This window comes from Crocodylus siamensis, chromosome 12, assembly GCF_052110815.1.
Source record: "Crocodylus siamensis isolate JL-2025a chromosome 12, ASM5211081v1, whole genome shotgun sequence".
Lineage (NCBI taxonomy): Eukaryota > Metazoa > Chordata > Crocodylia > Crocodylidae > Crocodylus > Crocodylus siamensis.
The window spans coordinates 15,096,683-15,119,563 of record NC_143406.1 but is presented as its reverse complement, the minus strand read 5'-3'; the positions used below and the strand labels follow the sequence as shown (position 1 = coordinate 15,119,563).

The 22,881-nt window shown below is 47.7% G+C and overlaps 1 protein-coding gene and 1 pseudogene across 1 annotated transcript; one reads left to right on the top strand and one right to left on the bottom strand.

Moving 5' to 3' along the window:
- Positions 1–554: 554 nt before the first annotated feature.
- Positions 555–789, bottom strand: LOC149854692 (U2 spliceosomal RNA; annotated as a pseudogene).
- Positions 790–1,554: 765 nt separating this feature from the next.
- Positions 1,555–18,209, top strand: LRRC47 (leucine rich repeat containing 47). The gene is made up of 7 exons (XM_090024088.1): positions 1,555–3,211; positions 4,140–4,601; positions 8,856–8,972; positions 11,420–11,535; positions 14,756–14,858; positions 15,387–15,476; positions 16,598–18,209. Exons 1-7 carry the CDS (start codon positions 2,489–2,491, stop codon positions 16,838–16,840), a joined length of 1,854 nt encoding a protein of 617 aa, XP_089880214.1. The 5' UTR covers positions 1,555–2,488; the 3' UTR covers positions 16,841–18,209.
- The last annotated feature ends 4,672 nt before the right edge of the window (positions 18,210–22,881 follow it).

Here is a 22,881-nt window from a genome sequence, read left to right as displayed (position 1 = left end):
GGGCTTGTGCCCCACTGTTGCATTTCTCTCTTCCTGGATTCTGGGCCCCTGGTCTCACCCTCTGCAAGCCCTGGGCTTACACCCTGTCTCTGCTATGCCTCACCCCTCATGAGCTCTGGGCTTGTGCCCCCAGTCTCTGCTGCCTGACCACCAGAACCCTTCTGCCAACAACAGTACCTAAGATACAGGGTGCCTGTGGGTACCTTTTCAGTGCCCCCCTCCATCCCTATAGCCACAACCTGCTCCTCTGGTATATACACAAATCAAAACACATGAGCATCCTTTCCCAGAGCTAATCTTCCCCTGCAAAACCTTTCCCAAAAGGGCCCTGAGGCACTTACCTGTTCCTGTTCAGAACATGGGGTTTCCTCCACTTCCTCTGCAACTCAGAGTCCTTTCTCTGGGCTACCTGGGCTGAGGCCCTCCTGCTGCTCTGTCCCCTGCCACTCCTACAGCCAGGCTATCCATCTGATTTGGATCCAGTGCTTAAGTGTAGTGATGCCAGTGCAACCACTCCTACCTCAGCTAAGGACTTTTTTTTTTTTTTCCCCCTGTTTTTTTGCACCGGTCCTGGAAGCACTGCAATACCAGGTCAATGCATGGAGTGGATGGAGCATGCTCCGGTTCCACCACCCAATACCAAAAAGAATCTGCTCAATATAGACCTCCCATAGAGGACACATCAGAGACAACTACCCTGGGGAGCTCGCCTACGTGGTCACGCTGCTTCCCCTGCCAGGTAAACCATGCATCACATTAGTTCAAATACAAAAGGCTTATGATACATAAGGACTTAATTCAGCAGAGGCTGAGTTCCTGCTGCCTGTGAAAATGGCTCCACCTTTTGCCCAGAACAGCCTGACTACTGAACCTGTCTGGGGTGGAGGATTATGGCAAGGGCTGCATACAGATCATTATGCCCACCAGGGCACTTGTTGTTGAAATCATTCCTGAGGCAGAGTCAGCCAACAGCTTGGATGCCCAAGTTGTAGGGTGTCAGGGGGGAAAAAGGTCAGCTACTGCGTAGCACTCATAAACCAAAGAGCACTGGCCACGTCCTGTCTCTGGGCTCGTTCCTAGCTGCGATCAATTCGGCACAGAACAAGGGAGTGGCACAGAACAAGGGAGTGTCAGCATGCAAGTTTATTGCTCTGCAGAGGGGTTGTTCAATGTCACAAAGACAGAGAGCTCCCCAACCTGAGTTTGCAGCTTGGTATTTATACGTTAACCGTTACATTGCTGCAGGTGCATTCAGGCTTTTCCGCTTGCGTTACAAAGTTGCAAGATGCATAGAACAAGTTTGGGCTGCTTGAGACCAGTTTTGTAGCTAACATTTCGCTTACTGTCAGCAAAGGGGAAAAGGTCATCTGCTTTTCAAGGGTCATGTTTTTGTTTTATGATCGTTTTTCTCTCTTACAAGGGATGGTGCAGGAGATGCAAGCAGAAGGGAATTACCAGAAACCTGAATACATCTGGGTGCAATTTCTGTTCTGCTCCCTCTCCCACCCCCCTCACTGCTTTCTCGGCCGTGCCCAGATCTCCTCCCCTCCCAAAGTAGTTTGTTTCCTGTCTACAACTGTCCCTGCACCTTCTCTCTTTTCCAGAGCAAGGTTTCAATCCTTCCTCCCCTGTCAAGCCTGGGGCAGAAAGAAACTAAAGCAGGTAGAGAGAAAAACAAAGCATACACTCACACACCTAAGAGTGACCCTGAAGATCTGTCTATACCAGGGATACTCAAGCTCTGGCTCACAGGCCAGCTATGGCTTGTGGAGCCTGTCATCCATCTCTCAGGGCTCCCCAGACATCCTAAAATGTGGTGGTGGGGGAGCAGTGGCAATCTTGATTGCACCTCCTGCTGCCACAGGTCTGTGGGGAGCTGGAGTGTGGTTCTGCACGCTTTACTGGGCGCACAGATCCAAGCAGGGCAGAGGCCCGATCCAGCTGTGTGAGGTTGGGACTACAGAGCTGGTGTAGGTGCAAGAAGAGACACGGGGCCTGATTTGAGCACACAGGGACCCATCTGCCAGCGTGGCTCTGGGCAGAGACAGCTCAGTGGGGTCAGAGCAAAGCCCCTGCAAAGCTTGATCAGGCCACCGGTTCTGCACCACGCATCTGGCGGTGGGGCCACCAGGGTGATCTACACTGTCGGGTCCCTCCCTCCCTCTGCAGTCCTCTCGCAGCCAGGCGCTGGGGTCTGGCACTCGGACGCTGCAGGCCGGGCTCCTTGGCCCTGTGTTTGGGCCTGGGCCGCAGGGCAGCGCCGAGGTGCTTGAACCCGAGTCTCTTTTCACAAGTCGGGTATTATCCACAGTCTTGTCCAGACTAGCGCAGCTCGGCGTCAACGCGGCGGGCGGCAGCTGGCCCGGAGGAAGCGAGCAACGGACACGACGGGAAGCTCCGAGAACCGCCTACGGGCTTCAAACGGGGCACGGAGGAAGGCGCACAGAGGGCCACTTCCGGGCCACTCTACCCGCCATGGCGCATCTCGATGGTGAGCGAGGCCGGCGGTAGCGGCTGTGGCGCCGTGACCCGGAAGCAGGGGGGTGGGGGTGGCGACCTGGCCATGGCGGCCGGCGGCGCGGAGGCCTGGCCCGAGCTGGAGGCGGCGGAGCGGGAGCGGCGGCGGGAGCTGTCGCTGGCGGGCGCGGCGGCGGAGGCCCGCGTGCGCGCGGCGGGGGGGCGGCTGCCGCCGGCGCTGCTGGCCCTGCGGCTGCTGCAGTCGCTGGAGCTGAGCGGCTGCGCGGCCCTGCGGGAGCTGGGCCCGGGGCTGGCGGCGGCGCTGCCCGCGCTGCACACGCTGGTGCTGCGCGGCAACGGGCTGGGCCCCGCGGGGCTGGGCGGGCCCGACGGCCCCGGGCTCGGCGGCGCGATGCCGGCGCTGCGCCTGCTCGACCTGTCCGGCAACGGGCTAGAGACGCTGCCCGCGGCGCTGGGGGGCGGCCCGCTGCCCGCCCCGGGCCCCGCCGGCCTCCCGCAGCTGCGCAGCCTCAACCTCAGCGGGAATCGCCTGCGCGAGCTGGGCCCCGGGCTGGCGCGGGCGGCGCCGCAGCTGCAGACGCTGCTGCTGTCCGGTAACTGCCTGCGCGGCCTGCCCGGGGGGCTGCTGCCCGCCGGCGCCTCCGGCCTCCTCCCCCTGCTCAGCCGGCTGGAGGCGGCTGACAACGGCCTGCAGGAGCTGGATGCGGGCATCGCCGGCCTGCCCGCCCTGAAGGTTGGCCTGGGCAGGGGAGCCTGGTTGGGGGGGTGGGGCCCCACAGGGAGCGGGAGGGGAGCCACGGGATACTGGTCTGAGGGCACAGGCATCAGGCCATGAGCCTCGGGGCTTCCCTGTGCTGCAGGTTGTGGGGGACCCATGTTACAAGAGCTCCCAAGCTGGTTCCTCTTTCTTAATGGGCCGAATGGCTTTTGTGTTGCTGGCACCTCTGGGACCTGCAGCTTTAAAAGAAGCGTCTGGTGCCACCTGAGTCGGGAGCATTGTCAGCTCTGCCTGGGGCGGGAGCTGCTGCTCTTATGTGGCAGAAATATTTTTTGCAATAGGAGGGAGCGGGGAGAGGGAAGAGGTTACGTGTTGGTAAAGTGGAGCACCTGGACTGCTTTGGCAGCTGTGACCGAAGTAACTAATTTCTCTCTTTTTGGAATGAAATAACAAATTTAAATGCAGGCAGTTTTATTTTGTTTCCTAGAGTCCAATTCGCCTCAGTGCTTAGACCGGCGGTTCTCAACACAGGTGCTGTCGCACCCTGGGGTACCTTGCGATGCTTTTGAGGGTGCCACAGGCTGCTACACAGTGTTAGCACTTGTTAGGCGTGGAAACATGATTCACAGGATAAAGCCCAAACATATGTAACTGTTTTTAGTGCTACAAATTCCTGTTTGACCTGTTCTGGTCTCCTTGAATTCTTTGCAACAGAGGCATTGCTCTAACGTTTTTTTGGTAGTCAAAAAATGAATGAAAAGTAGGAGCTGGCATTTTCCAACTGGTTTCCTTGAGTCTAAAAACAGTAAGAACCGCTGACTTAGACCATCCCATTCATGTGGCCTCTAATTAGTTGCATTACCAACTTGTCCCAGGGCTGGGATATGCCCAACCCTTTAAAAATGGCAAAGCTAATTTTGTAAACTTCTTTTTTCTCCCTCAGACCCTGGATGTCTCCAATAACCAGTTAACTGAAATCCCTGTTGAGCTTGTTGACTGTCTTAAGTTAAAGGAGATCAACTTCAAAGGGAACAAGCTGAAAGACAAGCGGCTGGAGAAAATGGTTAATGGCTGCCAGACAAAATCAATCCTGGAGTATTTGAGGGTTAGAGGCCGAGGATGTGGCAAAGGAAAGGGGAAGCAAGACAATGTGGATAAAGAGGAAGGCCAGAAAAAAAAGAGAGAGAGACGTCAGAAGAAGGATAGTGGTGTTGGGGAGCAGGATGAACTGGAAGAAGTGAATAAACTATTGATCAAGGTTCTACATATTTCTGAAAATCCAGCTCCATTGGTAATTAAAGTGAGTCCAAATGTCAAAGAAGTTCGGCCATTCATCGTATGCTGTGTGGTGAAGGGCATGAACTTGAAGCCAGGAAATGCCTTGAAGAGATTTCTTTCTGCACAGGTAATTCTTGAGAGGTTATTTTAGAACTTTGAGTGAACGCGCTTCATAGATTTCAGGGTCAGAAGGGACCTATTAGATCATCAAGTCTGACCCCCTGCCCTGGACAGGAAAGAGTGCTGGGGTCAGATGACTCCAGCCAGGTGTTTGTCCAATCTCCTCTTAAATACTTCCAAAGAAGGGGACAGCACCACTCCCTTGGAAGCATATTCCATATTTTGGCAACCCTCACAGAATTTTTTTTCCTGAAGTCCAATATAAATTCGCTCCCCTTCTGTTTGTGCCCATTGTTTCTAGTTACCCTGATGGGCGCCCTGGTAAACATCGTGTCCCCTATTTCCTGCCGTCCCCTCTCAATGAGTTTGTAGACAGCCACAGGATCGCCTTTCAGCCTTCTCTTGTGGAGACTGAAGAGATTCAGCACCCTCAATCGGTCCTCATAGGGTTTTTCCTGTAGGCCTTTAACCAGACGGGTGGCCCTCCTCTGAACCCTTTCCAAATTATCTACATCCCTCCTGAACTGCAGTGCCCAAAACTGGATGCAGTTCTCCAGCTACAGCCTGACCAATGCCTCCTAGAGGGGAAGTATCACCTCCCTAGACCTGTTTGTGATGCACCTGCTTATGCAAGAAAGAGTGCAGTTAGCTTTACTTATTACTTCATCACATGGACGACTCATGTTCATCTTGGAGTTGACTACAACTCCAAGATCCTTTTCCACAGTTGTGCTACATAGTGGTGCCTCTCAAGTTATAGGAGTGTTGATGATTCTTCCTCCCCAGGTGCAATACATGGCACTTGTCTTTGTCAAACTGCATCCTATTCTGTTCCGCCCAATTCCCCAGCCTCTCCAAATCCTCCTGGATTTGCTCCCTGCCCTCTAGTTTGTTTACCTCACCCCATAGTTCAGTGTTGTCTGCCAACATGGACAGGGTGCTTTCTACTCCCCCATCCAAGTCACTAATGAAGGTACTGAACAGTACCAGTCCCAGGACAGAGCCTTGGGGGACTCTGCTGCCCACATTTCTCCAGGTGGAAACTGACCTGTCCACCACCACTCTCTGGGTGCGTCCCGTAAGCCAATTTTCCACCCACTGGACTGTATAATAATCTACATTGCAACTGTTTAGTTTATATATAAGAATTGGGTGTGACACGGTGTCAAAGTCCGTTTTAAAATCTAAGTACTTAATGTCTGTGATCATTTGAGATAAGACTGAAATCAACAGGAACAGTTTGGTTTTGGTTATGGACTTCATTGCAGACAGCATAAGGTGACTATAATCATAGCAAGCATAAACTTAGTGTGCTCTTCTCTCTGTTTTCTCCCCAGTTTGTGGTATCATGAAACTTATACCAGATCACTTGAAACTTTCTGCATAAAAAATAACGGTAGTTCACTCAGTATAGGGGGAGGATGTATACTTAATGTCTTTATATACTTTCATAGATTTCATAGACATCAGGGCTGGAAGGGACCTCGGGAGATCATCGAGTCCAGCCCCCTGCCCAAAGGGCAGGAAGTCAGCTGGGGTCATAGGATCCCAGCAAGATAAGCGTCCAATTAACTCTTGAAGGTGTTCAATGTAGGTGCTTGAACCACCTCCGCTGGCAGACTGTTCCAGACCTTGGGGGCTCGGACAGTAAAGAAATTCTTCCTTATGTCCAGCCCGAAACGGTCTTGCAGGAGTTTGTGACCGTTTGACCTCATCATCCCTTGGGGCGCTCTGGTGAACAAATGTTCCCCCAGATCCTGATGGTCACCCCTGATAAACTTATAGGTGGCCATCAGATCACCCCTGAGCCTACGCTTTTCCAGGCTAAAGAGTCCCATGGCTCTCAGCCTGTCATCGTAAGATCTGTTTTCCTGACCTCTGATCATGCGCGTGGCTCTCCTCTGGACTCTCAAGCTTCTCCACATCCTTTTTGAATTGTGGAGCCCAAAACTGGACGCAGTACTCCAGCTGCGGCCTCACCGAGGCCGAGTACAAGGGGAGAATGACGTCCCGGGATTTGCTCGAGAAGCATCTCTGGATGCAAGCCAGCGTTTTGGTCGCTTTATTAGCCACAGCATCGCGTTGCAGGCTCATGTTCATCTTGTGGTTAGTGATGACCCCCAAGTCTCTTTCTTCTGTAGTGCTATCCAACATAGCACTGCCGAGCCTATAAGGGTGCTGCAGGTTTTTCCTCCCAAGGTGGAGAACCTTGCATTTTTCGGTGCTAAACACCATCAGGTTCTCGTCTACCCATTTGCTGAGCTTGTCCAGGTCAGCCTGGATCACCCGCCTATCTTCTGGCGTGGATGCTTTGCCCCAAAGTTTGGTGTCATCAGCGAACTTGGCCAGTCCACTCCTGACTCCAGTGTCCACATCATTAATGAAGATGTTGAACAGTATGGGTCCAAGGACAGAGCCTTGAGGGACCCCACTGGTCACAGGGCACCACGATGAGTGACTGCCATCAATTACAACCCTCTGGGTCTGACCACGGAGCCAATTTTCCAGCCAGCGGATCGTGGTGGAGCCAAGGCCACAACTGGCCAGTTTGGCCAAGAGGTGATCATGGGAGACCAGATCAAAAGCTTTTTTGAAGTTAAGATATATGACATCAACCTCTTCTCCCTTGTCCAGGTGATAGGTCACCTGGTCATAGAAGGAAATGAGATTGGTCAAACAAGACCGACCCGCACCAAACCCGTGCTGGCTGTCCCTTAGAATATTAGCCTGGGCCAGTCCCTCAAGGATGGCCTCCTTAATAAACTTTTCTAGGATCTTCCCCAAGATAGAAGTCAGGCTAATGGGCCTGTAGTTAGCCAGATCCACTCTCCTCCCTTTCTTGAAGATCGGCACCACATTGGCCTTCTTCCAGTCTTCGGGCACTACACCAGAGCGCCAGGAGTTTTCAAAGATCCGTGCCAGGGGCTGGGCTATGACACTCCTTACCTGGTTAAAAGGTCATTGTGGCTTTGTATGTTCCTTATTTATGAGAAATGAGTAAGTACAGGATCATGTTAAAATGAGAGATGTCTGAGACCTCTTGGATTAATTACCTTTTTGCTCCGATCAAATGTAGTTCCTGTTTTTCCTTTTTGTTTCTAGTCTGTCAGTTTCCCACAGCTTATGAAATGGTTTTCCAGTCTAATTTTTAACTAGAAAATTGTTGGCATTCAACTAGTTAAAGCACACTAAACCTTTGCACTCTAAACCTTTGCACTCTCTTCTCCAAAGTAGAAGGTGGTGTGCCTCCATTTTTAAAGAAATGGTATATTCATCATCTTGTCCACTAGATGGCAGGTGCTAGCTTTAGTTAATTTGGGCTCTGCTGTTTATTTCCTACTGGGAAAATGGTGAGTTAGTAAAGATCAGCAAAAGTGTCTGCTGTTTGTTCACATGCTTTAATTTAGGTCTCTCGGATTTAAATTTACTTGTACAAATGCATGGCATCATAAAGGATTAACACATGCATTTGGGGCAGAGTCGTGTTTCACTTCATGTGCCCAGGTGGCATTTACCCAACTATCGCTTTAGACAGTTAAGCAGTTTGTGATCCTATTCCATATGCAGCTTGGAAATGAAAGTGCTCACACGACTACTGAACATGAGTAGTAATCTGTGCAGTGGCCTGGCAGGCGTGTGCCTCCAGCTCTGCCTAAGTTCCTAAATTGTACCCAGACAAAAACCCACAAGTAGTGGATGTTGGAGGAGGAGGGAGGCTGCCCTGCAAGTGATTAGGGCACTGGCTCAGAAAGCAGGGGTCCAAGGTTCCAGGCCCCTGTCGCCCAGAGGATGTTTGGACCTACCTATGTTCTTCCCAGCACGGTGCTCTCTGCCCACCACGGTACAAGTTAGAAATTATCCAGAGCAACTGCATCTTGCATTCAATAATCATTAGATATAATGGACAGCAGGTAATGAGGAAGTTTACATAATGTGCAATGCAGCTATTGGATTTCTTGTCATCCCTATTTTTATGGAATCACTGTAAAACTGGAACTGCCCTTTCACTCTCTGTATTATAAATGGCTAGTGAATATTTCCATTGTCATAGGAACCGTAGTGATTTTGCTAACAGTTAAAGACAGCAGTTGCTTCCAGCCCCATCCAAAACAAGGGAAAATAGAAGTTTACCAAATGGAATAGGATAACATTGGTTTTGACACTAAGGGACTGTTAAGTTCAGTGGAGAGTTATCTGGAAGTTGGTACAATGTAAGACTCAGTGTCCTTCATGTGTTTGATAACATTTAAAATTTTGCCAGACAAAACTCCATGAGGACATATGTGAAAAACGAACAGCAGCCACCATTGCTACACATGACCTGCAGCTGATCAAAGGGCCTCTGCTTTATGATGCTCAGCCACCTAATGACCTAAAGGTAGGATAAATAGCGACTTCTTTTCCCTTGGGAGCTAGACAGTAATGGGAGGAAGTGGTTTTGAACACTAGGAGAAACGAGAGAGAATTTAACTGGAACCAGGAAGAGAATTCAGAGGATGTGCTGACTTTCCTCACCCTGATAGTTCCTACTTATCCCAGGCCCAGAAGACTGGTGCTCACCATTGTGTGTGTGGATCAGGTGACCTCACTTAAGGTGCATTTAGAATTTCACCCCTGCTCATAGGGTGACTTAAACTTCTTGTTGGTAAAGCAGTGCAAAACTTTCTCTTCCATAAACAGTATTCTGATCTTGCTTGCTGTCTACCTCTGCCTACGGTGACAGAGGTCTTGGTGTTTCCCTGTAAACAGTTGCACTGCTCGGCCTTTCACCTGTGTTGTGCTGTTGCCATCTCAATGTTCACGGAAGAGCCATAAAATGTTAGGATGTAGCTGTAGTGTGGTGCAGTATACAAGGTGTTCATTCACTGGAATGTATGTAGAGAGATCAGCAGCAGACTACGAGGTAATCCAACCAGTCCAGGCTCTGTTGTAACCTCCAGTCTTTCCTCTGTATCTGTTTTCATGACTGCTTTCCAGTGATAAAATGACTTGCAGCACAGTAATATGACACGGGCATAAGCTAAGCTTACCATGTAACCTGCAAGCCAGGTTACAAAGCAGTGCTTTAACTTTTAAATTGGGGAACTCTTTATATGCAAATCTCCCTTGTTGATGTCATTTAATCTGTTAGATTCCTTGTTGTTCTAATTAAAGAATTAAGGAGCCTGAATATTGTAAAGATGGAAAACAGCTCTGAGCTGTTTCTGTATCCCACCCTCCAGAGCTGTTTATGTTGTTTGGCACTTCTCCATTTATATTCTCAACTGAGCAGGGACTATATACCTCATGTTCAGGGCTGTAGGGACAGGAGTTCATACAGGAGTCAACCAAGCGTGACTTCTGTAGGGATGCATTAATTGTTCTCATCACTCAACACATGACAGTAACAAGGAGATGGGTTAAGGAAATTGTTTACACTAATCTTTGGGATGACTAATTGGTTCGTTTTTAAATTGGATACCAAGCCAGTCACTGCGCGGGAAGCCTTCATCCCTAGAGACCTGCAGTTGAATGTGAGCATAGTCATTCAGGTTAGATTCCCAGATTGAATGGAACTGGGGAAGTTGATACTTTCTGAATAACAAGTAGTGGGAAACTATTCAGTGCAAGCAGTCTCACCCTTTAAAAGCTCTAGCAGAATATTACCTATTTTGTTACATGGGCTAGAATTTTAAAAATTATGCTCCTTTTCCAGGATGTTGTAATGTCCAGTCAGCAAATCTGCAGGTACAGCTCTCTACAGAGAGTTTGAATGTAGAGCTAGACTCTTAATGGTCTTGAAATAAGTTCCTTTTAAAAAAACAATTAAATAATAACATTACATCCTTTGAGTGCTATAGTACGTAGTGAAAATTGCAATGGAAAGATCCTGTTTGTCTTTTCTCTGGTTTTTAGTTCTGTCTTGCTAAATGTGGGCAAACCAGCATTCTGGCAAAACAGTCTAATGCTGGACAACAGGTTTGTCAATCAGTGCATTTTAAAATGGATATTCTTGGTCTTTCAGCTCTTGGGAAAGACTGAACTTTGTGCATCTCTCAGTATCACTAGTAGTCAATGTTTGCACAGGGAGAGGGGTTAATTTGTCATGTCACCTCTACACTGAGAGACTGATGAAACATACAGTGCACTGACACCTTCCACATTTTCTAAGGGTAAACTGAGAACCTCGAAATGTGAGTTACAGGTTTAGTGAGACTTGGAACATCCAGAAACCTAACTCATGCCTTCACCTGTGTCAAACCCAGGGATACAGCTGAGTTTAAGAAAGCTTTTTAAAGTCTCTGATAGTGCCGGACTGAATTCCATTTCCAGCTAACAAGGAATTTTTTTTATACATCAGCTTCGGCAAAGGTAGAAGAAGACTTGTACACTTGCCTCTTTCTTAAATAGTCTGAGGCAATGGAAAAGTTTTTAGGCAATACCATGGCTCAGAAAGAACAGTCTTGGCCACACACTTTATTCCTGACTGTGTCCCTTATTCATACAATTCCAAGATGCACACAACATTAAAAAAACAAAGTACATACTATAATTAATATGAATGACCCTGTGGTGTGGCAACACAAACAAGAATCCTGGAAGGCAGTCTGTAAACATGCTAGAGTAGTGGGAATGTTTTTTCAGGAGAATAAAATATGCTTGGATGTTTCACAAGATCCCCTATTGTTTAGTTCCAAGGAATGTGTTGCAATTGGTTGGAAGAAATTTTTAATTAAACATTAAGCTATAATTTCATTTTTTCCCCTCTGCCTCTTATGAATTAGTCCAAACAGTCCTGACAAAGTAGACTTTTAGCCCATACTTAAGTGCTTTCTCTCCATGTAGATAATCCCATTGGGTCGGAAGGAGGTCAAAGCAAAGGATCTTGTCCGACAGTTGCAGTCAGAAGCTGAAGAACAGAGAAAACAAAAGAAGCGTCAAAATATCTCTGGATTGCACAAGTCAGTGTGCTGTTCCACCTCCCTCTTTTATTCGCCTCATGTATCGGGTGTATTTTGGCAAATTAAAAAGTAACATCGTTGCAAAGAACATCATATATCTGCTTTTAAGTTATGAAATGCAGTATCTGATGGTAACAAGGCTGAGGTGCACCCCACATGAGCACTTGAGAGCCTCAGTACAAGAGGAATAGTGACAAGAAGGTATCAAACAGCAATACTGAGTGAAGTGTGGTAGCTGAGTGACGACTTTACCTTCACCTAAATCAAGAGTTACCATATTTACCTGAATCCAAGATGATGTTTTTTCCCCATTCAAGATGGGGAAAATAGCCCCTCATCTTGGATTTTGCGTGGGGGGAAGGGAGGAGCAATCAGATGGCTTCTGTACTGCCAGCTCCAGCCCTGACCCAGGCTCTGAGTCAGAGCTGCAGCCACTGTCTTACCCGATGCCACATCTGCTGCCCTCTCCCTGCCCCCCCATTTGCCTCTCTGGTCCTGCTGTGGCCCTGGCACAGAGCACATGCTGGCTATAGCCTCAGTGCAGCCAGAAAGTAGCAGTGGTTCCAGACCCAGTTCTGGCTTTAATCCTGGTGCTGGAGCTCTTCCCATTGTAATTGCTTCTGCCTGGCTGGGCAGAGAGCTGGAGTCAGCATGTGTTCTATACTGTGGGGGCCTGGGCTGGAGCTAGATCTGCCACTGGGGCTGGCAAGTGGTATGAGGGAGCAGGCACTGGGAAAGGGGGGCAGGTGCCAGGCGGCAATGTTACCATACCTGTGGTGCTAAAGGATTGCTAAAGCATAATCATCCCAGAATGAACCTAAAATACACAACATACCAATGAGCTCAATCAGTTCCAGCCTGCAAGGGGCTGCAGAGAATGGGAGGAGGGCAGTCAGGCAGGGGGTGCCCTGTGCAAGTACACATGCACATGGGCTCCAGGAAGCCTGGAGAGCAGTTCCCCACAAGTAAGTTTGGGGGGGTGGGGTATATTGAGGCCCCCACAGTGAGGGAGGGAAGGAGTTGAGCAGAGCTGAGGCTGGGGCTGCTGCCTGGGAGGTGCATGGGGCCCAGGGGATGGAATGAGTGGGGTGGGGCCCAGGCAGTTCATTCCAGGGGGGTGAGTGGCTCCCTGCCACTAAATGCACTCCCATGGAGGGGCATGGGGGACACATGCCCCCCAGACTTGTGCATGGGGTGGGGGTGGGTGCAGGCTACGTGCTGTAGACTCAGGTCCCCACCCTGCTGTCCTTCCCCCAGGGCCACCAGGCAGGACCTGGCACAGGTGGTCAGAGTGGGATGGGGAAGCTTGATGTCACTGATGCGAGCCCCACTGTGCCATGGCAAAGCACCCCCTGCCCCCCGGCATCAGCAAGGGGCAGAACTCTGCTTTGCCACCCCTGCTGCTGCTGGGCAGGCATAGGGCTCATGGTGACAGCATCGAGCTCCCCATCCCACTCTGCCCTGCCACGCCAGGTCCTGCCTGCTGGGCTGCAGAGGTTCCAGGGGGAGGGCAACAGGGTGGGGAGCCTAAGCTAGAAGCGGGCAGCCTGCACCTGCCCCTGCGCTCCCCCTCCCTCACCACAATGGGCTCTGCTCAGGCTGTGCTGCCCATGGGGGAGGGGGTGTAGGGCTCCACACTTCGCTCCCCCGCAGCAGCCATCATTGCCTCCCACATGTGGCAACAGGCTCAAGCGCTGATGGCTGTGGCCCTGGCCCCATATCCCTGGCAGCTGGTGGCCCCTTCAGCAGGGATGGGGGGCTGTGGGCAGAGAGTGAGGCTGGGGGGGTGAGGGGTACTGGCATATCAGGGCTGCTCTGCTCCACAAAGCAGCGAGGGGGGACAGCTGTAGCTGGACCCATGTCCTGGTGAGCGAAAGGGGAAGGGGGAGCTCTGATTTCTCATGGAAAAAACCCCCAAATTTATAGGTATTTAAAAGTTATTTTATTATACTGACTGAGGCATTGGTAGGCTCCCAAACTGCTTTAAAGTTGTAAATATGTCACTAAAACATGTTCAACTGATACCTATATAAATAGTGGCATTTCATGTTAATTGTGGAAAAATGTAGATTTGGGGGGTTTTAATGAGAGGATTTGTGATTTTTTTTTTTTCAGGGAGTTGTGATTTTTAAACAGAGAAAACCAGGATCCCTGTTGATAACGCTAGAACAGAAGCTTCCTGTGTAAGCAAGCTCAAGGCTGTTGCTGACAGTGCAGATACAAAATGCAAAAGAAATATTCAAATAATAAAGCTGTACAAAAGCTTAAGCAATGGTTAAATAAGGCTGAGTGTAAAAGAAAAGTTCAAATGATACTATAATTCACCACTCAACCAGGTGCAACTAAAGCCAAATGTGACAAGCTAACCTAACAGCAGGCTGCTTGCTTGCCCTGCATCTGCTTTACCTGTCACAGTAGTGGGAAGGATGAATTTAAGATGACCCCCCCCCAGTGACTGGATTCTATATGTGGAAAATTATAACGCATTTTTACATTTTCCATGTGTAGAATCTAATTATTCAGGAGGTTGTCTGAAATGAGAAGTCATCTTGGATTTGCATAAATGTAGTAATTGGGCAGTGGTTAGAAGAACATGTGTGGTTTTTAGAGGCAAGGAATGACTTTGGGCAAGTGAATAGAGGGAAGCCCAATAGAAATACAACTTAGCCAGCACGTGTGTCATGTCCCAAGTTCTGTAAATGGGGGAACTTGGAAGGGAATTTTCAACTTTTATGGGACTGTATCTCTACGGTAAAGGAAACTGTCATGGTGGCCGCCTTTGTGTGCATATTAGAATGTCCTCATGGGACCGCTATAGTGTAAACCTCAGGGAAACTTCTAGGTGCACAAGTATAGGGTTGTGCATAGTTACGTAACCAGTGGAGGAAGGTTTGGAGATAAAATATCAAGTAGCTGACCTAGGATGTTATAAAATGAGATCATAAGTGTTGCTATGTTTTGAGAATTCTGAAAACATTAAGAGCTCATTTGTTCACTTTGGTAATATGAATATTACGCTTTGAAGTGTTACTTGGGCTCGGTTCATGCCTCCCTTACTTGCAGCCAGTGCAGGGCAGTAATTCTGTTGGTGTATATGTGGTACCCTCCTTACTTTATCTTTGCTTTCTGTCGCATTTGAAATAGGTTACTTTGTCATGCCTCCCCCCCCCCATTCTGTTCTTCATGCTGTATCTCAAACTTGCTCTTTTTTTGTTGATAGGTACCTACAGTTACTGGATGGGAAAGAGAACTATCCCTGTCTGGTAGATGCTGAAGGTGCCGTGATTTCCTTCCCACCGATCACTAACAGTGATAAAACAAAAGTATGAGAGATTTAACCCACCTATGTTTTGAGTCTTAGTAATAAGGGAAATGGGCAGTGCTTCAAAACTACACCTGATTTGTTCCTCATCAAGAAAGGAACAAGAACCTAAGAAAACAATATGCAAACATGCAAGTCCCTAGAGTTCAAAATAGGAATGTTTAAGGCTTGCACCTGCATCCTCTATGCTAAAAACACTGGATTAAAGTAAAATTTAGAAGTCATAACTATGTATTTATAATGCTAAATTTCTATAGTGAGTTGTCGAAAGGGAAAAAACCTTGTCCTGAAATGCAGCTGTTTTTTTTAAATGCCTAACGAATGAATTGTGTACATACAGAACTTTCTTATAAAGTTAGGGGGGATTTAACATGTTGCTGGTCACTTGGATCTAGGTGTTCTTCCCAGAATACTAGCTGAAATATGATATTTGCAAATTTTTTTGGAATTATGTTTTTTTAATTCCATGGTTTCATACAGCAGTGCACTGCAATTTATTTTCCTTTTCTGAATGTGGAATATTCTTCAGATCAAGAAAAGCACAAGTGAACTCTTTTTGGAGGTGACGAGCAGTGTCAGCCTACAGATCTGCAAAGACATCATGGATATGCTTATCCTAGTAAGTAGCTCAAGAACCTGACTCCACCGCCCCTTTGTGTGGACATTTCTTAATGAGATTGGAGTTTCTGACTTATACTGGAGGGCCATGGAACTTAATTTTGTCTTCTCTTATTTACCAGTTTGTCTTTGGCTCTGTGTTAATCTGAGGAGACTTTAATTTGCTTATTCAGAAAGCACCAGTGGATTTCAGTCCTACATGTGTTCCTGCATGCTAGAGATGGGCATGTCGGCGTTACAATAATTAAAATCCCCAGGCCAGTGATTTGTAGCATAGTCTTATTACTGGACTCATTCTTCTATGGAGGTTTTAACAGTTCAGCTTTGAGGCATCTTCAGTTAATAAGTGACCAAAACCAAGCATAATGTGTCTTGCATCTCTCTTCAGCAACTTAGTGTGGCAAGAGCTTTATACTCACATTTCTAAGTCTTTTCAGAAAATCAGGCTAAGGTGTTCCAAATATGCAAATGGATTTATAATGATAGACAAATCTGCAGTAGGAGCTAGGCTGGCTTCGTGAACCACTTTTCACACGTGCCTTACTCTGATGGGTGTTTTTTTAATTAATGTAGTAACATTTAGTACAGTCTACTGAAAATGGCAAATTTGCAAAAAGAAGTTAACATCTTGCTCTATACTTTCTGTAGTACAAAAATCTGAGCTTTGTTAGTTTTTGTCAGTAGTAACCGTCATTAACATGTTCTGAAGTCCAAGTTAATTGACACTTATATAGTCAATACATAGTAATAGAGACAGCTTGAAATATGATGAAAGCAGAGTTATTAAGAGTGATGCTGGAGCAGGCTGTCTTTATTTAGAATCCAAAGTGCTAGGACACAGAGCCTGACCTGAAAACCTGCTGGTGCAAAATTTAGGAACAGGAGTAGCAGGAAGGTAACAGGAAGGAATGCAAACAGAATAGAGTGATCTGCAGAGCAGTCTTCTGTACAAGTTTATGAGACTACTTGAATGATTTGCTGACGCCTTTTATAAGAGGGTTTCCATCAGACTTTCGATGGTCTGCTGCTTGGAAATAATTAAGTTCCTTAAGCAAGTGGTAAGCCGTCTGCTGCATTCACACTGAACATTGACATCTTTAATTTCTTTTATTCCTATACCAGAAAATGGCAGAACTCAACAAATTCACTTTGGAAAATAAGGAAGAAGTATCAGTCTCTGACGATGAATCTGCTGTGATTTCTGGACCTCCAAATTTAAATCCCAGCCAGACTGTACATCACGAGAACACTCCGTTAATAGTGGAACAGGTTCGGGTTGTGGACATAGATGGAAACTTAAAAGTACTCTATCCTTCCAAAACTGACCTTACTATGGCCTCTTCTCTTTTAACTGTAATCCGTTAACAGGCATCAAGCTACTACCTGTCAAACATTTGGGGTTTTGAACATATTCTAAAGATACTGTTTGTATACGATAATTTAAATCGCACCCTTTTTTCTTTATTTTCATTTTTAAAGAAAAGATACAACGTGCCCTGTTTCAGGGATGCATAAATCCTTCAGTTTGATCATACAATGGCAAGGAGTGCTGCCTTTTTTCCTGCCTTAATAATAAAAAAGTCCCAGTGTTATAATTGGTTAAAGATGCAAATATCCCTTAAATGCTTAACTTGGGAGCAAAGTGTTTATATATTACAGAATTCTTATCCAGTTAAGTTCTAAAATATATATATATATATATATATATATATATATATATATACTGTCGATAACCTTGGTGGCAGAAATTCGTTGCCCTGTCCCCAAGGAACTGAGAGGTAAAATACCAGTATAGGAATTGGTGTCATAGCCAATGGACTTCCTCTCTGGAACTATTTTGTTTTTTTCTCCCAATAAGTTTTCCAGTGGAAAACTATTTTACAACTTAAATCAGCTAAGATGGACTGCATAGTTCATCACTAAAAACAGGAGGTGAAAACTGAAATTCTGCTATCTAATAGATCATTATAAAGTTAAGGGTAATGTTAATCATACTAATATCAGCCTTAGTTTCTTTTTGTGTTTCGTCTAAACCTGAAGTGCTGCAGGCTTTTTTAATTTATTTGTTATTAAAGAAACCCCTTTCCAATCTAATTGTGGCCAAAAAAAACATAACATGATAAGATTTTCCAGCAAGGATGTGTAATTCCATTGCTCACTAAGGCATCCTAAAGTCAAAGTGGGAGACATTTGCTACTGTCCTGCTGCAGCTTGGAGCTACAACCTGCTCATGGAAATGTCAGTCACAAGTAACCCTTCCCATACCCATTATGTGACCTGGCCAAGGAGGACTGCATGCTGCATCTGAGGTCTTTGCTGAAACCAGCTGAAGTTCACTTGTGCAGTTGGCTGGTTCAGGGCTGGTGCATCACGTGAACTCTCCCTCGGGTTGTTAGAGTAAGGAGCAGCTGCCCAGGGGTGAACCCAACTGGAATTCCCTGCATCGCCCTTCATGGACATAGGGAATATTGGGTGATATATTTAACAGTTCCTTTAAACGCAGATGGCTAACTTGAATGAAACAAGCCAGCTACAACATTTGCAGTCTGTGTGTGTGAGATGTTACAACTCAACTCGAAGTGCATGAAAGATAATAGCTCCATAGTGAACGATGAGTTGTAAGATGATTAATTTTTTTATCAGAAATGAACTGCCTTTTATTGAACTGCTGGCTGTGTTCTGTGTTTAAGATCTGTGGAATGGATGGAAAAAACTAAAGTGATGGCACCTGAAATTTACTGTGGGTGTTGTTTTTTCTTCTGTGCTGTGTTTACAAGTCACATAATGTGCCCAGGTTGCACCTGTTCGCCTGGTGTCTGGAAGTGGTGCTCTCCAACAGTGAACCTCTCCCCTTTATCTTACCTGGATTTCTTTCTGCATGATACTGAGATCAGTCTAGCAGAGCTTCTCTTGTTTTGGGTGCCCATGCTAGGCATGAGTCGGCAGAAAGGGGGATCTTATATTTCCATTATATGCTCAGAAAACTCTCTCTGACCTACCCTGCTTGCACTCTCCTGTGGGTCCTTTTCTCCCTCCCTGACCGCTAGTGCCTGTGGCTTGGGATTACCCCACTGTTTTTTTTTTTCCTTCTGCAACCAGGCTGTCAGTGAACATGCTCTTGGCTCTCACTGCTGTCTGGCCTGCAGCAGGTGCCAAGATGCCAGAGGGCCAGAAAGGTGCCTCTTTTCACCACACAAGGCTTTTGGAAGGCAGTCCTTTCCCAGGTGCCGCCAGCCACTTGGGTTGCTCAAAGCTCGGAGTCCTATAAGCTTGCAGGACGCATGAGGGGCCTTGGCAGAATATACAGAGGGGCTTATGGAGCTGCTGAGCCACCTCTGTGCCCCTACCTTGCCACCCCTTGGCCCTGGCCAGTCAGTACCAGAGCTGGGCAGCACCTGCAGCTCCTAGTGCTGTGGGCCACCCTAGCAGGGACACGACATCTGTCTGTGTGGGAGGGCAGGTGCTGCAGCTAGGGACTTTGGGGGCTTAAACCCAGAGGTGGAGTGGAGCTCCCCAACACCCAGTGCTACATCCTATCTTGGTCCTTGCAGGCCACCCTGAGTCTTCACAGCTAGTGATGGCCTTGCCTTCCATCTCGTGCCCCCCCTGGGCCTAAGCCTGCCCACAGGGTAGAAGTGTATGGCCTTGCCAGGAACACTGCCTCTGCCAGGCCTCAGAGCTGCATACTGCAGCTCAGGTAGTCTCATAGTGATCCCAGGCTGGGGTGGTGGTACCTGCATGGGGTTGGGTCCCTTGAGCTCCTCCGTGTCAACAAGGCTGTGGAGGAGTGAGCTACCCTGCTGTAGCAGGCACTAACCTTGCCATCTCCCTCCCAGGTACAGGTAACTTCCATACCAAATTGAGAGTTGGTGCTTCCTCCCCAGCTTTCATTTGGGGCCATGGATACAATTTGCAAAAGGGATCAGAGGCAGAATCGGGCACTTTGGTTCTGGAACCTCAGGGTCTCCCCAGAGGATGCAAAGTATGCAAACAATCCACTGCATCTTCATTGTGGTGCAAATTAGCATAGCTGGGGTCATGGAGTCACTTCCATGGAGCTGCTTCCACCAGCAGCAGAGGAGAATCTGACCCAGAGTTGGAATTGCTGCATTTGTTATAGAAGAACCTGGTCTGTATCATACCTGGCTAATGGTTCCCTGCCAGGAGGCTGCACCATACAATTCCATGCCTTTTTTGAACTTACCAGGAGATACTGGAGGTGCCAGTGGGCTCTGGAGGGCAGAGAAGACTCTGTTGCTTTGATTCTGGGCTGGCTTTCTGCCCAAGGGATGCTACTGCTTCATTCAGAGCCCTAAGCGGTGATATTTTTTTTAATTATTATTATTATTTCCAAGTCAGCATGTCTTTTTCAAACCCCTGTGGAAATGTCATGTGTTAAAGGCAGTAGAGCGCCTACAGCTCTCTGAAAATAGATCCTTTCAGTGTCCTTAAGGGAGATACCTTTTCCATTGTACCATAGCAGAAATCCCAAATTAGTTTATCTAATGAAATGCACTACCTATGGTTCAGAATAAGGAGGGTCCTGGGGATGGGAAAATATTCTACAAGCATCAAGGTACTATCTTACCTGGTGCCATAGAAATACTTATCTGAATGCAAAAAGCTTATTACAAGTGGAAAACAGGGTTCTTGACCTTAGCAAGAGCTGGTGTTGTCCTATCGCAACAGCGGCCAATTTTATTAACAGCAGCAGTTTCCTGATGGCATTCCTAAAGTCCTGATGGGACTTTTGCTTTGCTTGTTTACATAAAAATTTGAAATGTAGGAGACAGCCTTTCAAAGGTGTAGGCAATTGTTCTGGACCAAGTGTCCCAGGCTGATAAGAGTCCTTGCAAAAGAAGTGAAGCACAGCCTGGGTTTTCAGCTGTGCAGTGGAAATATGTGGAGGGTATCAGCCAGCAGTTAGGCCAGCCCCTTCCTGATAGACTTCTAGCCCATGCCATAAATAGCAGGGCTCTGGAGTGTGGTAACCCTTGTTCCTGGAGAAGACTCTGCAGTAATACTTGAGGAAAAGAATAAATATGCAACAGACCTTTAGACCCATTAAGTGCTTCCCTGGAGAAGCAGTAGTTAAAGTTAATATAGGAGTCTTGGGAGGTAATGTCCCCTCCTCTGCTGATTGCCTCATGCCATGCCAGCAGACATGACACTAGCCACAGCACCAGGATCACAGCACATTGGGATCACATCCATCATAGAGAAGTAGGGCTGAAAGGGCCCTCCACAGGTCATCTAGTCCAACCCTCCAGATATTGCCGACGGTATCATCCTATACAAGTCCATAATCTAATCTCTCTACATAAAACTACATCAACCCTGACACAACACAGACCTAACACCCTAACCTGCCACAGGTAAAGCAGGGGAACCACAGCAGCCAATGTCCTGCTTCTCTAAAAATTGTCAGATATATGCTCAAGACACCCAGGGAGAGCCATGCCCCCTGCTGCAGAGGAAGACAAAACCCCACAGTCCATATCAATCTGACCATGGGGTAAGATTCCTTCCTGACCCCAAATATGGCAGTCAGTCTGACCCTGAGCAGAGGGGCAAGACCCTCTAGCCAGGAACCTCCAGTCTTTGGTCCCTGCAAGAGAATTGGCACACCCCAGGCAAAAATCCACAGCCTTTGCCTGTAGCCAACACCCAATGTCTCTGAGGGAAGGCTTAAAACCCTGATATGTGTAGCAGAAAGGGAAGGTCAGGGGGGCAACCAGCAAAGCCCAGAAACATGGGAAATAACATGGTAGAACATAGGCATAGCTATGCCTAGACATCCGAGGCAGTGGCTGTCCAACCTCTTCTTGAACATCTCCAGCAATGGAGAGTCCACAACTTCCCTAGGCAGTCTCTTCCACTGCCTCACTATTTTAACAGTGAAGAAGTTTTTCTGGATTTCCAGTCTAAACTTACTTTGCTGCAACTTCAAGCCATTGGTCCATATCCTGGACTCTGCAGCAGGAGGGAAAAGGTGCTTTCCCTCTTCTTTATGGCAGCCCTTTAGGTATTAGAAGACTGTTATCATGTCCCCTCTTAAGCATGCTTTTTCCACAAGCTGAACATGCCTCGCTTCTTCAGCCTCTCCTGGTATGACTTACCTTCCAAGCCCTTTATCATCTTTGTTGCCCACCTGGATCCTCTCTAACTGCTCCGTGTCCAGGGTGGGGCTTTTAAAAATGTGGCTATGCTGTAAAGGCATGTCCAGACTTAGTGTGGTAAACAGGTGGGATATGATGGAGATGTTCTTGATTCCTACAGAGAAGACCCCTAGATGTCTCCACCCAATATAAATGAGGGGTATCTGCCTTAGCCTGGATGGTGCCTTGGACCCCTGGCCTGGGATCCAAACTTCCTGCTATGGGGACAGAGTAGATACATGTCTTGAAGCATGCTTGGTGTTATAGTTCCATCTCTGACGGTCCTTTATCTGTTTGTCTCGCTCATTAAATTCCTATGGATTGACAAGTTTTGGAACCAAGTCATTTATCATGCTTGGCAGGGTTGTACAGAGTCAATAACTCATAAGCAACTCAGCTGAACTTCACCAATGCTCCAATGGCTTCAGTGGTAGATCAAGAGTGCCTTCTAGAGCTCTTCATTCTTCTGGACCAAATTCTTCACAGTCCCCACCACACATTCTGCTTCTCCACTACTACGGGGGAAATGTGGACCGCTGGTGACATGCTGAAAGTCATGCTGGGTTGCAAACTGCTTAAACACAGGTCCAGAAAATTGTGGGCCATTATCAGTTCTTAAAACAGAGGGTATGCCATGGTGTGCATATATACTCTCCAATGCCATTATAATTCATGGTTTCATATTTCATAGTTGGTCGGGTCGGAAAGGACCTGAGTAGATCATCGAATCCGACCCCCTGCCGTGGCAGGAAAGAGTACTGGGGTCAAACGACCCCACCAAGGTGTTCATCTAACCTCCTCTTAAAGACCCCCAGGGTAGGAGCCAGCACCACTTCGCTTGGAAGTTGGTTCCAGATCCTAGCCACCCTGACAGTGAAGTAGCGCCTCCTGATATCTGGCCTAAATCTACCCTCTGCCAGCTTGTCACCGTTATTCCTGGTCACTGCTGGTAGTGCAGGGGGGAACAGGGACTCCCCCAGTGCCTGCTGGTCCCCCCTGACTAGTTTGTAACAGGCCACTAGATCCCCCCTCAGCCTTCTCTTATGCAGGCTGAACAGGTTCAGGTCCTGTAGCCTCTCTCATAGGGCCTGCCCTGCTGCCACCTGATCATGGAAGCAGCCCTCCTCTGGACCCTCTCCACGCTGGCCACATCCCTCTTGAAGTGCGGCGCCCAGAACGATGCAGTACTCCAGCTGCGGCCTGACCAGTGCCGCATAGAGGGGGAGTATCACTTCCTTGGACCTGCTC